At 48.6% G+C, this 12,695-nt stretch overlaps 1 protein-coding gene across 1 annotated transcript; it reads left to right on the plus strand.

The window, feature by feature from the left end:
* The first annotated feature begins 754 nt into the window (after positions 1–754).
* Positions 755–8,439, plus strand: KRT2 (keratin 2). The gene is made up of 9 exons (XM_031000840.3): positions 755–1,441; positions 2,445–2,659; positions 3,023–3,083; positions 3,895–3,990; positions 4,660–4,824; positions 5,142–5,267; positions 6,041–6,261; positions 7,432–7,466; positions 7,567–8,439. Exons 1-9 carry the CDS (start codon positions 839–841, stop codon positions 7,980–7,982), a joined length of 1,938 nt encoding a protein of 645 aa, XP_030856700.2. The 5' UTR covers positions 755–838; the 3' UTR covers positions 7,983–8,439.
* Positions 8,440–12,695: the final 4,256 nt, after the last annotated feature.

The following is a 12,695-nucleotide window of genomic DNA, read 5'->3' on the forward strand; positions in this document are numbered from 1 at the left end:
CTTGGTTTGCAAACTTTCACTTGGTGTCCCGCATCACACAGGTCCAGAAACAGCGAAACTTTTCTCATACCTCTCATCCTCTGGGTGTTCATGTAGACAAGGGACAGTTGATGGTTATAAAAAATCTCTATTCAGTGCCTAGTTATTGTGTATTTTTGGTGTGGCATGGGAAGAAAAGAGCCAAGATATTTTGAAAATCGACACCTCTTTTGCAGTATCCAAGGCCAATTACTTTCTGTAAGAGGAGGTCGATTTCCAATTAGCATTTAAGGTCATTTAAGACCTTTGCAGTCTCCCCTGCACTAGTTGGGGCTCTTTCTGGGAAAGAGGGAAACTACAAAGAGAACTACAAGGCTGGCATTGAGGGGCTCTTGCAGTCTCTAAACCCACCATCCCTTTCATTGTTGAACTGGGGTGGTGAGCCTGCGCAAGCATGGGTGGTAGCTGACCTCCCTTGGGCAGGTCCAGAACAGGGAGCAGCATTCTGCAGAAGGTCCTTTTCCAGATTGAGAAACCCAAATCCTGATCTCCTCTTTTGATGATTTTACAAAAATCAAATTGCATGACAGATGCCCAGATAAACAGAAGTTTGCAATCAAAGCAAGTTCTGGGATGCAGCTGATTAGTAGATTTTTAATGGCTATTAGCTTGATAATCACGCACCAGGAATAGCTCCCAGGCAGACCAAACCCACGTATAAGTGGATCCACACCCATGTACACAACACCTAGTTGGCAGGTATATAAGGGGACCCTGAAAGCCTCCCAGCAGCACAGTTGAGTCTCCAGCCTTGACTCTTCTCAAGAGCCTGTGACTTTCCTCCCTGGACAAAGGCATCATGAGTTGTCAGATCTCTTGCAAATCTCGAGGAAGAGGAGGAGGTGGAGGAGGATTCCGGGGCTTCAGCAGCGGCTCAGCTGTGGTGTCTGGTGGAAGCCGGAGATCAACTTCCAGCTTCTCCTGCTTGAGCCGCCATGGTGGTGGTGGCGGGGGCTTCGGTGGAGGCGGCTTTGGCAGTCGGAGTCTTGTTGGCCTTGGAGGGACCAAGAGCATCTCCATTAGTGTGGCTGGAGGAGGTGGTGGCTTTGGCGCCGCTGGTGGATTTGGTGGCAGAGGAGGTGGTTTTGGAGGCGGCAGCGGCTTTGGAGGCGGCAGCGGCTTTGGAGGTGGCAGCGGCTTCGGAGGTGGTGGTTTCGGTGGAGGCGGCTTTGGTGGAGGCCGCTTTGGAGGTTTTGGGGGCCCTGGTGGTGTTGGAGGTTTTGGGGGTCCTGGTGGCTTTGGGCCTGGAGGATACCCTGGTGGCATCCACGAAGTCTCTGTCAACCAGAGCCTCCTGCAGCCTCTCAACGTGAAAGTTGACCCAGAGATCCAGAATGTGAAGGCCCAAGAGCGTGAGCAGATCAAAACTCTCAACAACAAATTTGCCTCCTTCATTGACAAGGTGAGTCCGGAGAAGACGGCTCCCACTGATGCTCAGGCCACTTCACTTCCAGAGCCAACCAAAAAGAAAATGGCACAGATTTGTATTTCTTAGGAGCCAGTGGTGTACCGCAGTAGCCTGGGTCATTCGCGGTTTCCAGATGGGAAAGACGCCAGATTTGTGGGTTACATTTCCCATAACAGCCTGCACTTAGGAAGCATTTGTCCCTTTGACCTTATTGTTACAGTCCATATAAATAATATTTATGGAAAATTCTGAAAACCATAAAAAATGGATATAGGCAAGTATTGAACTGATCCTTGGGACAGGCCACTGGAGCAACAGGTTTTGGAAGCCATCGTCTTCTGCGACAGTGTTTCCTTCCTTAGCAGTGATTATTAAACTCTGGGAAGCTGAACCTGAAATATCTGCTTGGGAATGCAGGAAATTCCTGCCTTCAAGAGAAGCGTTCTCAGTTTTGTGATCCATAAAGTCTTTATTGGTGTCACTTCGGAGTGTTACTGGCTTTTCTCCTATTTCAAGGCAGATGAACCTGTCTTGCTTTATCTGCCTTGAAATAGGCAGGGATTTACAAGGCTCTTAAAAATCAGGCTGAGGAGCCCTGCCCTCTGGGACTCTCATACTCAGCACCCTTGCGAGCAGTGCCAGCAGATGGCTGCTTTCGGTTTTCCCCAGAATTTATGGGATCTTGGCTGGAAATTCAACCAGGATGCGGGGAGGGAAATGGTCTAGAGTATTGGGAGCAGCTGCAAACAAACCAGTGAGCAGTGAAGCAGCAAAGAGTCTCCTCTGCGTGGAGAGAGCCGGATGTAGCATTAGGAGTCTGTGGGACTTTCCAGGGGCGAAAGCAGGGAGCTCAGAAGCTCTGCCAGTCATGACTCGGCATCCAGCCTCAGACACTTCTCGAGGTCCTGAAGCAGCACCAGAGCTGCCCCTGGCCAGCGTGTCTTGCTGGTGTGAAGGATGATCTAGAACTCATGTGCTCTCCTTCTGGTCATGGCAGGTGCGGTTCTTGGAGCAGCAGAACCAGGTGTTACAGACCAAATGGGAGCTGCTACAACAAATGAATGTTGGCACCCGCCCCATCAACCTGGAGCCCATCTTCCAGGGGTATATCGACAACCTCAAGAGATATCTGGATGGGCTCACTGCAGAAAGAACATCACAGAATTCAGAGCTGAACAACATGCAGGATCTTGTGGAGGATTATAAGAAGAAGTAGGTGGCAGAGTGAAACGCTGAGTGGAGATAAACATTGCACTGAGCCACTTGATCATTCCCCGGAAAGCCATTCATCTCCCAGATGCATTTGTGGTGGTAATGGGGAGAGGCATATGTATCTTTGTTGATTATTTGTGAGGAAGACAGTGAGACTTTAGAGATCATTTTTGTCTTTTGTATGTTTGAGAGTTAGTTTATAAAAATATATCTTTAGTTTGGAAATCTTAGTTTCAATTTAGATATTTAAAAAGTGTGTAATATTCCCAGAGAATGGGGCATTTGGGGTGAATCCAGTATAAAAGGAAAAGAAAAAAATAAAGGGGAACTAATCTAACTGCTGTAACATCTGGGTCCCAATAGGTATGAGGATGAAATCAATAAGCGCACAGCTGCTGAGAATGATTTTGTGACGCTTAAAAAGGTGAGCGAGAGAATGTCTTGGCTGGGGGTGGGGATAGGAGTGCTTCACAGCCCCATTGTGTCTAAGCAGCCAGTTTGGAAATCAACTGTGAGTGCAAAAGCAGCAGCCAGAGAAAGGAGTGAGACCCATGGCCCATTCTCTTGCAAACAAAAGTGTCTCTGTAGGTCAAGCTTCTGGATACAGTTTTCAAAGCTGTTCTGCATTTTTGGTAGAGCGCTTCCCAGTAGTAACCCACTTAAAACCTCTATTGAATCATGATAAATGCAAACACAAAAATCTCTTTGTATTCTCCTTCTAAAGAGCTGAGGAAGGAATGGGACTTCCCTTAGAATGCCTGCTTAAAGTTGCTGTTGGTTGTGCTGACAAAGGTTTGAGGTTGTAGGCCAAAAGCAAGGGTTCTCCTCCTGGGTCCTGCAGGGCCTTTGGTGTATATTCTGGGGAAATTTCGGACAGGTGAGATGGACAGACGGGATGAGAGAGCTGAGGACTGTGGAAACCCACAAAGAACATCGTATCCTGTTGTAGAAACACACTGTGTCTCAAGCAGGAGAGAGGGGCTGGTTGGCAAAGCTTGGTCACCTCAAGGCTCTGATGGTCCTGAGGGCTGTGAGCCATGGACGTGGGCATGAAGTCCCTGGCAGAGGTGTATGGTAAACTGCACGACAAAAGAAGTCCCATGGGGACAGGGATCAGGTTGGGGAGCCTGGGATTTTAGAGAGGAGCCAGCAGGGACTGAGTAGATGGGAGTGGCAGAGAGAGGAAGAGGCCTGTACAGGGAACCATACACCAGAGGCCTCAACCTTTCTTGCAGGACGTGGACAATGCCTACATGATAAAGGTGGAGTTGCAGTCCAAGGTGGACCTGCTGAACCAGGAAATTGAGTTTCTGAAAGTTCTCTATGATGCGGTAAGGAGGCTGCTCCGGGACAGACCCTTACTTCCCACCCTTCTCACCAAATGAAAGTCCTTTCTGCTTGGTGAAAAAGTGGCAGAAATGGGGTTTATGGACCAGCTGACTTCAATCTGCCATCATTCCAGGCCACTGGGGGGGCTTTCATAGCATAGGTCTTGTGGGTGAGGAATTTTCTCCTCCGATGTTATGGGAATAAGGTTCAGGAAACACCAGGACAGCTTCCCCTCCCTCCAGTCCCCAAATGTCCATTTCCCCTGGGGAAGAGACAAGCCCTGTGCCCATTCCTGTGCCTACTGTACTTCAGAGGTCAAAATGCATTTGTCTCCTATCCCCCTCCCCAACCCAAGGGTGCATGGATGATTTCTGAAACAGGAAGTCCATTTAAGGTATTTGCCATGGACAAGCTTCTGTCTGGGGGCACTTACCATAACTGGCTTAAGTGCTGAATGTTAACTAGGAGGCTCAGAAATACAGGTGCCTCTCACTACAGTTCTCAGGACAACCTTGGGAGAGGCCCAGGAGTAGACGGTTACATGATTTTCATCCCACCTAGTGTATGCTTAGTCTGAGGGTCTGCGTTTCCCTTATGCTGGGAGACAGAGGCCTCCTGTCTGCCTGTAGCTATGGCAGGATGTCATGACCAGACCTTCCTGTGTGTTGTAGGAGATATCCCAGATACATCAGAGTGTCACTGACACCAACGTCATCCTCTCCATGGACAACAGCCGCAACCTGGACCTGGATAGCATCATCGCTGAGGTCAAGGCCCAGTATGAGGAGATCGCCCAGAGGAGCAAGGAAGAAGCGGAGGCCCTGTACCACAGCAAGGCAAGTAGAGGGAATGTAGGAAGAGCCACAGCTCCCTGCCATGAGCTGGGTTGCACCCCCAGCTGGAAAGTGTACAGTAAGGTTATTGGTTTTTTGTTTAATGGTAGTTGGGCACCATTCCCAAGAAAGGATGTTCAGAATGGCACCAAGTCCTTTTGGGCATGTGAGACAGTCCCTACCTCTCATGAATGCAGCCATGACATTTAGCTGGGTTGACCCTCCCTGGACCAGTAACCAGCTCTCCTTCACTCCAGTCACTCTGGAATGTGAGCCAGGCTGGAACTTCCTTGCAAACTGTCCTCTTCTCCCCATATCAGTATGAGGAGCTCCAGGTGACTGTCGGGAGACATGGAGACAGCCTGAAAGAGATCAAGATAGAGATCAGTGAGCTGAACCGTGTGATCCAGAGGCTGCAGGGGGAGATCGCACATGTGAAGAAGCAGGTGAGGCCCAGCCCTGTCCAGCGAGGGGCGGGAGGTTGTCTCTGGGTGTGCGTGAGAGTGTGGTTGTGTGTGAGTGTGCATGTGAGAGATGAGAGACACTGAGATATTGCACTCTAGCATGTATCGATCCCAAATTCCCCAGCTTAACATAATTTAAGGCTTATTATAACAATTCTTAGAGTGCTCTAAGAGACATTCCAAAGTAAGGATTAGCGAAGGGAAAGAATTGTGCTCACTTGTTTATATGAGGAAAAGGGAGTCATAACAAATAGAGCAAACGTTAGTTTGATTGATTTGCTGCGGATTGCCGATGGAGCTTCCCGTTTGTGCTCAGCACAGGCCCTGAGCACCAGCCGACTGGCTTCATAGAGGGGCAGTGAGTATTGAGGGCAACTGGCCTGGGGCTGGACGTTAGCTTTGGAATAGAAAAGGTAGAGGCAGAGAGTGGATTCCATCAGCAGCAGAAGCTTTGCCAAGCAGACCATTTCAAATGTTTTCATTTCCATCTGTAAAATGGGATCATGATTCAGGCCCTGTGATGTGAGGATCAAAGGGCACTATGGGGAAAGCCAAAGGGTGTCATCAACAGTGACATGGGAAGAAGATGTGCCAGAGACAGCGGCAAGTCTTAGCACAGTTGTTTGCGACTTGCATAAACTCCAGAGGGGACCTAATACTCCCGGGGCCAGGGTTCTGGCTTCCTGCACTTCGAACACCTCTGCTCTCTGTCCCCCTCCGTCAGGCAGAATCCACTCTCTGTCCTTCTGTCATAGTGTAAGAATGTGCAAGATGCCATCGCAGATGCCGAGCAGCGTGGGGAGCATGCCCTCAAGGATGCCAGGAACAAGTTGAATGACCTGGAGGAGGCCCTGCAGCAGGCCAAGGAGGACTTGGCGCGGCTGCTGCGTGACTACCAGGAGCTGATGAACGTGAAGCTGGCCCTAGATGTGGAGATCGCCACCTACCGCAAACTGCTGGAGGGCGAGGAGTGCAGGTGAGGGCACTGGGAAGGGAGAAGGGGACCCTGGCCCGTCCTCTCATCTCTCCCAGAGCCAGGGCTGGAGGGAAAGACAGGGAAAGCAGAGAATGGGGCAGGCCCTCCTGACAACTGAGAACTGACATTCTCTGTGTTCCCCAAGCAGAAACTCAGGACATAAAGCACGATTGGAGAGTTATACATTTATCAGCATGAAATGATGCATAAGGCACATTAAATTAAACTAAGCAGTAAGTTAAACATCCTGGTCTTTTCTGAAAGTGAAAACAAAATCATGGGAAAACAGGTTAGTCCTAGACAGTCTGAAACTTTGGTCTCTAGGTCCATAGGGTGAGTGGCTTCTGTGCCCTCCACCGGGTGACCCAGAATGGGGGAGATGATGTCTCGGAATGTGCTGACTGGTGGGGACGTGCTGACCAGAGCAGGTGCCAGCCCCAGTTCTTTGCAGGTTTCTGGAGTGACAAATGGAACCATTTGCTAACCTTCAAAGAGGCACCCTTTGCTTCCTCTGTAGTCTGAGACCTTTGTCCGTATTATCAGCATCTTGGGTGACTTAATCTGGCTGAAGCAATTGGAAGGGGAAAAGCTACCCCAGGCCATCAGCAAGCCAGCATGACAAAGAGGGAGTGGCTTTCTTCAGGAGGTTGCTCTGTCCCTGTCTAGAGGCAATGCCTCCTATGCCCAGCTTGTAAGAGGAAGTGGGAAAGTTTTCAGTTGAAGCTGAAGAGGGTGGGAAGAAGAGAGGAATGGGGAGGCTCTACAGAGTCACAGTTCTTTCTGAACTGAATGTTCACAGGCAGCCTCATTGTATAATTTCTGATGTGGCATGGATTCTGAGTAACAGACTCTCCAAGATGGATTTAAATACACAAATGGCTTGCAAAGTAGGAAGTGAATTTGCTTTTCAGTGACCTTGGATCAACCACGCAACTGTTCATTTTTTATCAGAGCAAAAATTGAGAGGGATTGACATGCAAGGTTGTGCATAAATGGAAGGGGGTCTGTCGTCATTGTGTGACCTGGCAGCATAGAAGAAAGTGGGGTGTGTAAGCCCTGGTGGCTGCTTAGAGAGGCTAAACTGCACATTTGCAGGTGGAAGTGGTAAAACAACATGCATACAGAACCTAAGTGTTCCACCACAACTTGTTTTTTCTCTCTCTCTTACAGGATGTCTGGAGACCTCAGCAGCAATGTGACTGTGTGTAAGTAATGGGGTGTGGTCCTGTTCCATGGGGTGTTGTGTCAGGTGGAGGCAGGGAGAGGCAGTCATAATCTCTGTGGTAACACCACCTCTCTCTGCAGCTGTGACAAGCAGCACCATTTCATCAAATGTGACATCCAAGGCTGGCTTTGGAGGTTCTGGAGGTAGAGGGTCCAGTTCCGGAGGAGGATACAGCTCTGGAAGCAGCAGTTATGGCTCTGGAGGCCGACAGTCTGGCTCCAGAGGCGGTGGTGGAGGAGGAGGTTCTATCTCTGGAGGAGGATATGGCTCTGGCGGTGGTTCTGGAGGAAGATACGGATCTGGTGGTGGCTCTAAGGGAGGGTCCATCTCTGGAGGAGGATATGGCTCTGGAGGTGGAAAACACAGCTCTGGAGGTGGCTCTAGAGGAGGCTCCAGCTCTGGAGGAGGATATGGCTCTGGAGGTGGGGGTTCTAGCTCTGTAAAGGGTAGCTCAGGTGAAGCTTTTGGTTCCAGCGTGACCTTCTCTTTTAGATAAAGATGAGCCCCCACCATCACCGACTCTCCCACCCCAGACTCTCCCACTCCAGAACGTAGAAGCCTGTCCCTGTACCTCTAACTGGCAGCAAGTTAAATTTTTGTCATTTATCTCTGATGGCATTTTGAGGGAAAAGAATGTCCACATACAGTTTTTGAAAGATCTTCTCTCCAAACCAGTTAGAGCCAGTGACGCCTCTGTGTTCTGGGGCGGAATCTGTGCTGTCTAGGTTTGTGCTTCTAGCCATGCCCATTCCCGCCCCCACGATGCCTCTTTGCATTGCCCATTTTCCAGATGTGTATTCTGTCGAGGACCCAGGCCCATCCAGGGATTTCATCTCTAAGCCTGGCAGTGCCGGGGGGAAATGTGTTTCTGTGTATATAGCTCCTCTTGTCCACTCTGCTTTTGGAAGTGCTGTGGTCTGGGGGTCTTCATAATAAACTTCATTTGCAATTCATATCATGTGCTGTCTGCGTGATGTCAAACCTTGGTGGAAGTGGGCAGCCACGGACAAGGGAGGTTTGGGCATTAAGGAGGAGCTCCTGGGTGAGGAGCGTGCCTCCCTGAGGGAAGCCCAGGCGCCAGCCTCTGGATGAATGGGAGCCCGGGGATGGGTGTGTGGTTCTCAGAAAGTATTTACCAGACTTGAGGGCCATGGTATTGCCGGGAGGTGGACAGGTAGATTTGTGGAAGAGTCTCTTTTCTAGAAAAACCCATTCTTCCTGAGCATTTCCCACAGACTGCCCTCTCCCTTTTCCACAAAGGCTTTGGCCCGGGATCACTTCTCCTCAGGGCAAAACCGCCGAGCCCCTGGCACCGTCGTGGTGAGTTTCCAAGCTCCGAGCTTCCAAGGCAGACCTTCCTCAGCCTGACGTAGGTCCTGGCCTCTGTCTCTGCGGGGGCTCTGAGCAAGCCTGGAGGAGGATACCTGGGAAGAGTCTGGAGGACTCTAAAGTGGCCTCCGAAACAGCCACTTCTATTTTCACAGGACACCCCTCCTGTCAGAGGAGTCCCACCACACTCAGCAAACAAGCCCTTCTCTCCTCCCTCACCGCAGCCCCCGGGGCCTGTCGCATGGATGTTGCCATCAGGGTGGCCTTCTCCTGTGGGTGTGAAGATGCCTTCAGCCCCTTCCTCAGGAAGGCCATGTCAGCTGAGCAGGGCTTCCAGGGAGTTCAGGAATGGTTGGGCAGGTGGGATTGGGCATGCTTGGGGTTGGTGTTAGACAGGCCAGAGTTGCCCAAATGGGAATTGGTGGCTCAGGCTAGGTCAGCTTAGCTTTCTGTATGTGGCGTTTGGTTATAGTAGCTGTGGCTTAAAGCCACTCAGAACCACTCCTGGAGGGTCCTTTTTTCTCCCACTCCACCCCAGCTTTAAAACCTTGGAGAGTCCTTAGTTGAGTCTGTGACCATCTTCCTGTTCCCAGAGGTTGCAGGGACGGCTCTAATAGAGAACAGATGCATTCACTTGCCTCCAGACCAGCCAGGACCCAGGTATGAGGGCGCTGCAGGAAGAGCTCTGAAGGCTGCAGGTGGCAAGGTGGCAAGACTCCAGGCTGAGCATTCTAAAGTGATCCACTGATCAGAGAAGGTCCTTGAGAACCACCCAGGCCTCAGTTGCGGGGAGAGGTCTGTGGGGAGAGGGTGCAGGTTGGGAAGAAGTGGTGTGAGGAGCTGGCTGTTTTCGGATATGTACATAGTGTAGACATGAACACAACCTTTAACAGGGACTTGGTCCCAGACATTTGAGGCTGGACAGGAGCTTTGGCAATCAGTGTATTTGAACTTTTCACTTAGGTGAGGAAAAAGGTAAGGCCCAGGGTGGACACAGAGACCAGGTCTCCCACTCCCAATTCATTCATTTTTTAAAAGGCTTTGGGAACAGCAATCCATTCTAATAACTTTCTGAGGGGAAAAGAGGTGAGGCAGGTAAGGTGGCAGCTTTTATTCCCAGGGGAGCCTTAATTCTATTTTTTTTTTTTTTTTGAGACGGAGTCTCACTCTGTTGCCCAGGCTGGAGTGCAGTGGCATGATCTCAGCTCACTGCAACCTCCGCCTCCCAGCTCAAGTGATTCTCATGCCTCAGCCTCCCGAGTAGCTGGGATTACAGACATGCACCACCATGCCTATCTAATTTTTGTATTTTTGGTAGAGACGGGGTTTCACCATGTTGCCCAGGCTGGTCTCGAATTCCTGACCTCAAGTGATCTGCCTGCCTCAGCCTCCCAAAGTGCTGGGATCACAGGCGTGAGCCACTGCACCCGCCCTTAATTCTTGAGACTTTCAGTGGTCTGAACCTCTAGCTCCTCCTATCGTTTCCAGTTCCCCATCCCTTCCCCACCTGAGACACAGCCCTTCTGGTTTCCAGATCATATATATGCTACTTTCTTGCTGGACTCCAGTAGTAAAATTAGCCTTGTACATTAACTCAGAGGGACCCAGGCCTGAGGCATGACAGAAATCAAGCTCTAAGCAGGTATTGGAGAGAGGGGCTACCTCTGGAGAGGGACCCTCCTTTCCCTCCGAAGTGTAGAGTAGCCCAGAATCTGGGCCACACCCTCCCACCAGGGCCCTCTGCTGCTCCTCCACCAAATTTGGTAATTGACTTGTCAGGTCCTGGGCTTCAAAAAGGAGACAGGCACAGGCAGAAGGGTTTTACGAGCTCGATTTCCATAGGAAACTGGGTTAAACATTTCCGTTCTGATGATGTTGCAGAATATTTGGGACTTCCTCCCTCTTGTGGTTCCCTCCCTTTCTCTGCCTGTGAGTTTTAGTATGAATTCAAATAAACCCTTTTTCTCTCCCTCACCAAATTCTTTCTTTCCTGTCATTCCAAAGGAAATTCCTTTGGACATTCCACCTCCTTCAGGACAGCTCACCTCCTCCAGGAAGCCCACCTAAATGGAACACTCCTGCCTCCTTTTCTTGCTGTGAAGTGGGGAAGGAGTGCCCTGGGAGTGAGGAGACTTCAATGCTGATCCTCATCTTTGTGGGAACTGTTGTGTGACACTGAGCAAGTCCTTTCTCCTCTCTCGGCTCAATTTCTGCCTCACTTTAAGGACTTTCAGTGGCCAAGATTGTTTCTACAGATCCTTCCAGCTCTGATGAAAAGAACCCTGTCTATGCTACTGGGTCAGCCAGTGCTTACTCCTAAAGCCTTTCAGCCTAACAGGGGATTTGGGACACTGTCAGGATATCCAAAGAGACCCTTTGTGAATAGGTGTGAGCATGTGAAGCTCAAAGTGGTTTTCATTCTAGTTCAGTAAATGCCTGTTGGACAATGACTGTGGGCAAGGTTGTGCATGTGGCTACGTGGGCGTATCAAGACTTATAAGACAGTGCGTCCTGTCAGGGATTTATGGTCTAGTAGGGGAAGAATGAGAAATTTGCAAACAGCTATTAACATAAGGCAGAATGTAGTAGTGTGCATTAATTTCATTAAGCGGCCCTTACTAAAAACACATATTCTTTGTTCCAGCATCCCCTCCTTCTCCCTGAGTTTCCACTACAGAGGAGTCTAGAAATCTGCATTTTAAACAACCTCCTAGGTGATTCTGATGCTGGTGACACAAGGGCCATGGTTTGGAAAGCACTGATGGACATGCTAAGGGAGTGGGCTCTGGGGTGGGCTCAGTTGCTGGCACCTTGGAATTTAGTAGGCACTAAATGAAAAGTTGATGATCAGATAAAAGAATGTGTGACCCTGGGCAAGTTATTTAACAACTCTGAGCCTTTCTTTACTCATTTGTAAACAGGTAGCAACAACAGCTTCCTCATAGGATTGCTGGAGGGTTACACACTGAAATCAATGATAAATGTTTATTCTGTAGGACCTGTGCCATCACAAGCATGCAGTACTGTAGGTTACATTATTATTATTATTGTAAGTTACAGGCAGTATTTTGGGACCGGGGAAGACCTCACGGATGAGATAACTTTATATCCAGACACTGGCAGATAGGTGGGATTAATTAAAGAGTAATAACAATTCTGCACGAACTCTTTCAGAAGATGGAAGAAGAAACACCTTCCATCTTGTTTTATAAGGCCAGCATTAATGGAAGAAACTAAAGACCAAAATCCCTCATGGATATATATATATATTCAAAAATTATCAGCAAGATATGAGCAAATTCAATCTAGAAAGATATAAAAAGGATAATACATCATGACCATGTGTTTAAAAATAGAGAGGTATATGTTTAAAATGTATCCCAGAAATAAAAAGCTTGCTCAACATTCAAAGAATTAATGTATTCACCATATTGATATAGAAGAAAAAAACATATGACTGTATCAATAGATACAAAACATTTGACAAAATTCAACACCCTCCATGGTAAAAACAAACAAACAAACAACATCAACAACAGATTCTTAGCAAACTAGGAGTAGAAGGGAACCTCGTTAGCCTGATAAAGGGCATCTGTAAAAACCCATGGCTAACATACTTCATTAAGTATGAAAGTCAACGCTTTTCCCACAAGCATTTCTTGGGAACAAGCAAGGGTATTTGCTGTCACTACTCCTATTCAGCGTCGTACTGGGATTCCTAAATAGTGCAATAATGCAAGAAAAATAAATAAAATCCTACAGATAGGAAGAAAGAAATAAAATTGATTTATTAATATATGACGTGATTGCATATGTAGAAAATCCAAAGGTATCTTATTAGTCAACATATTTCTGTATTGAAAAAATCTTGATTTATACA

The sequence above is a fragment of the Gorilla gorilla genome, chromosome 10 (genome assembly GCF_029281585.2).
Source record: "Gorilla gorilla gorilla isolate KB3781 chromosome 10, NHGRI_mGorGor1-v2.1_pri, whole genome shotgun sequence".
NCBI lineage: Eukaryota > Metazoa > Chordata > Mammalia > Primates > Hominidae > Gorilla > Gorilla gorilla.

Coding starts and splice junctions, on each gene's coding strand:
- KRT2 (XM_031000840.3), top strand. CDS start 839: ATGAGTTGTCAGATCTCTTGCAAATCTCGAGGAAGAGGAGGAGGTGGA. Junction 3,084..3,894: donor ATTTTGTGACGCTTAAAAAG/GTGAGCGAGAGA, acceptor CCTTTCTTGCAG/GACGTGGACAATGCCTACAT. Junction 5,268..6,040: donor TCGCACATGTGAAGAAGCAG/GTGAGGCCCAGC, acceptor CTTCTGTCATAG/TGTAAGAATGTGCAAGATGC.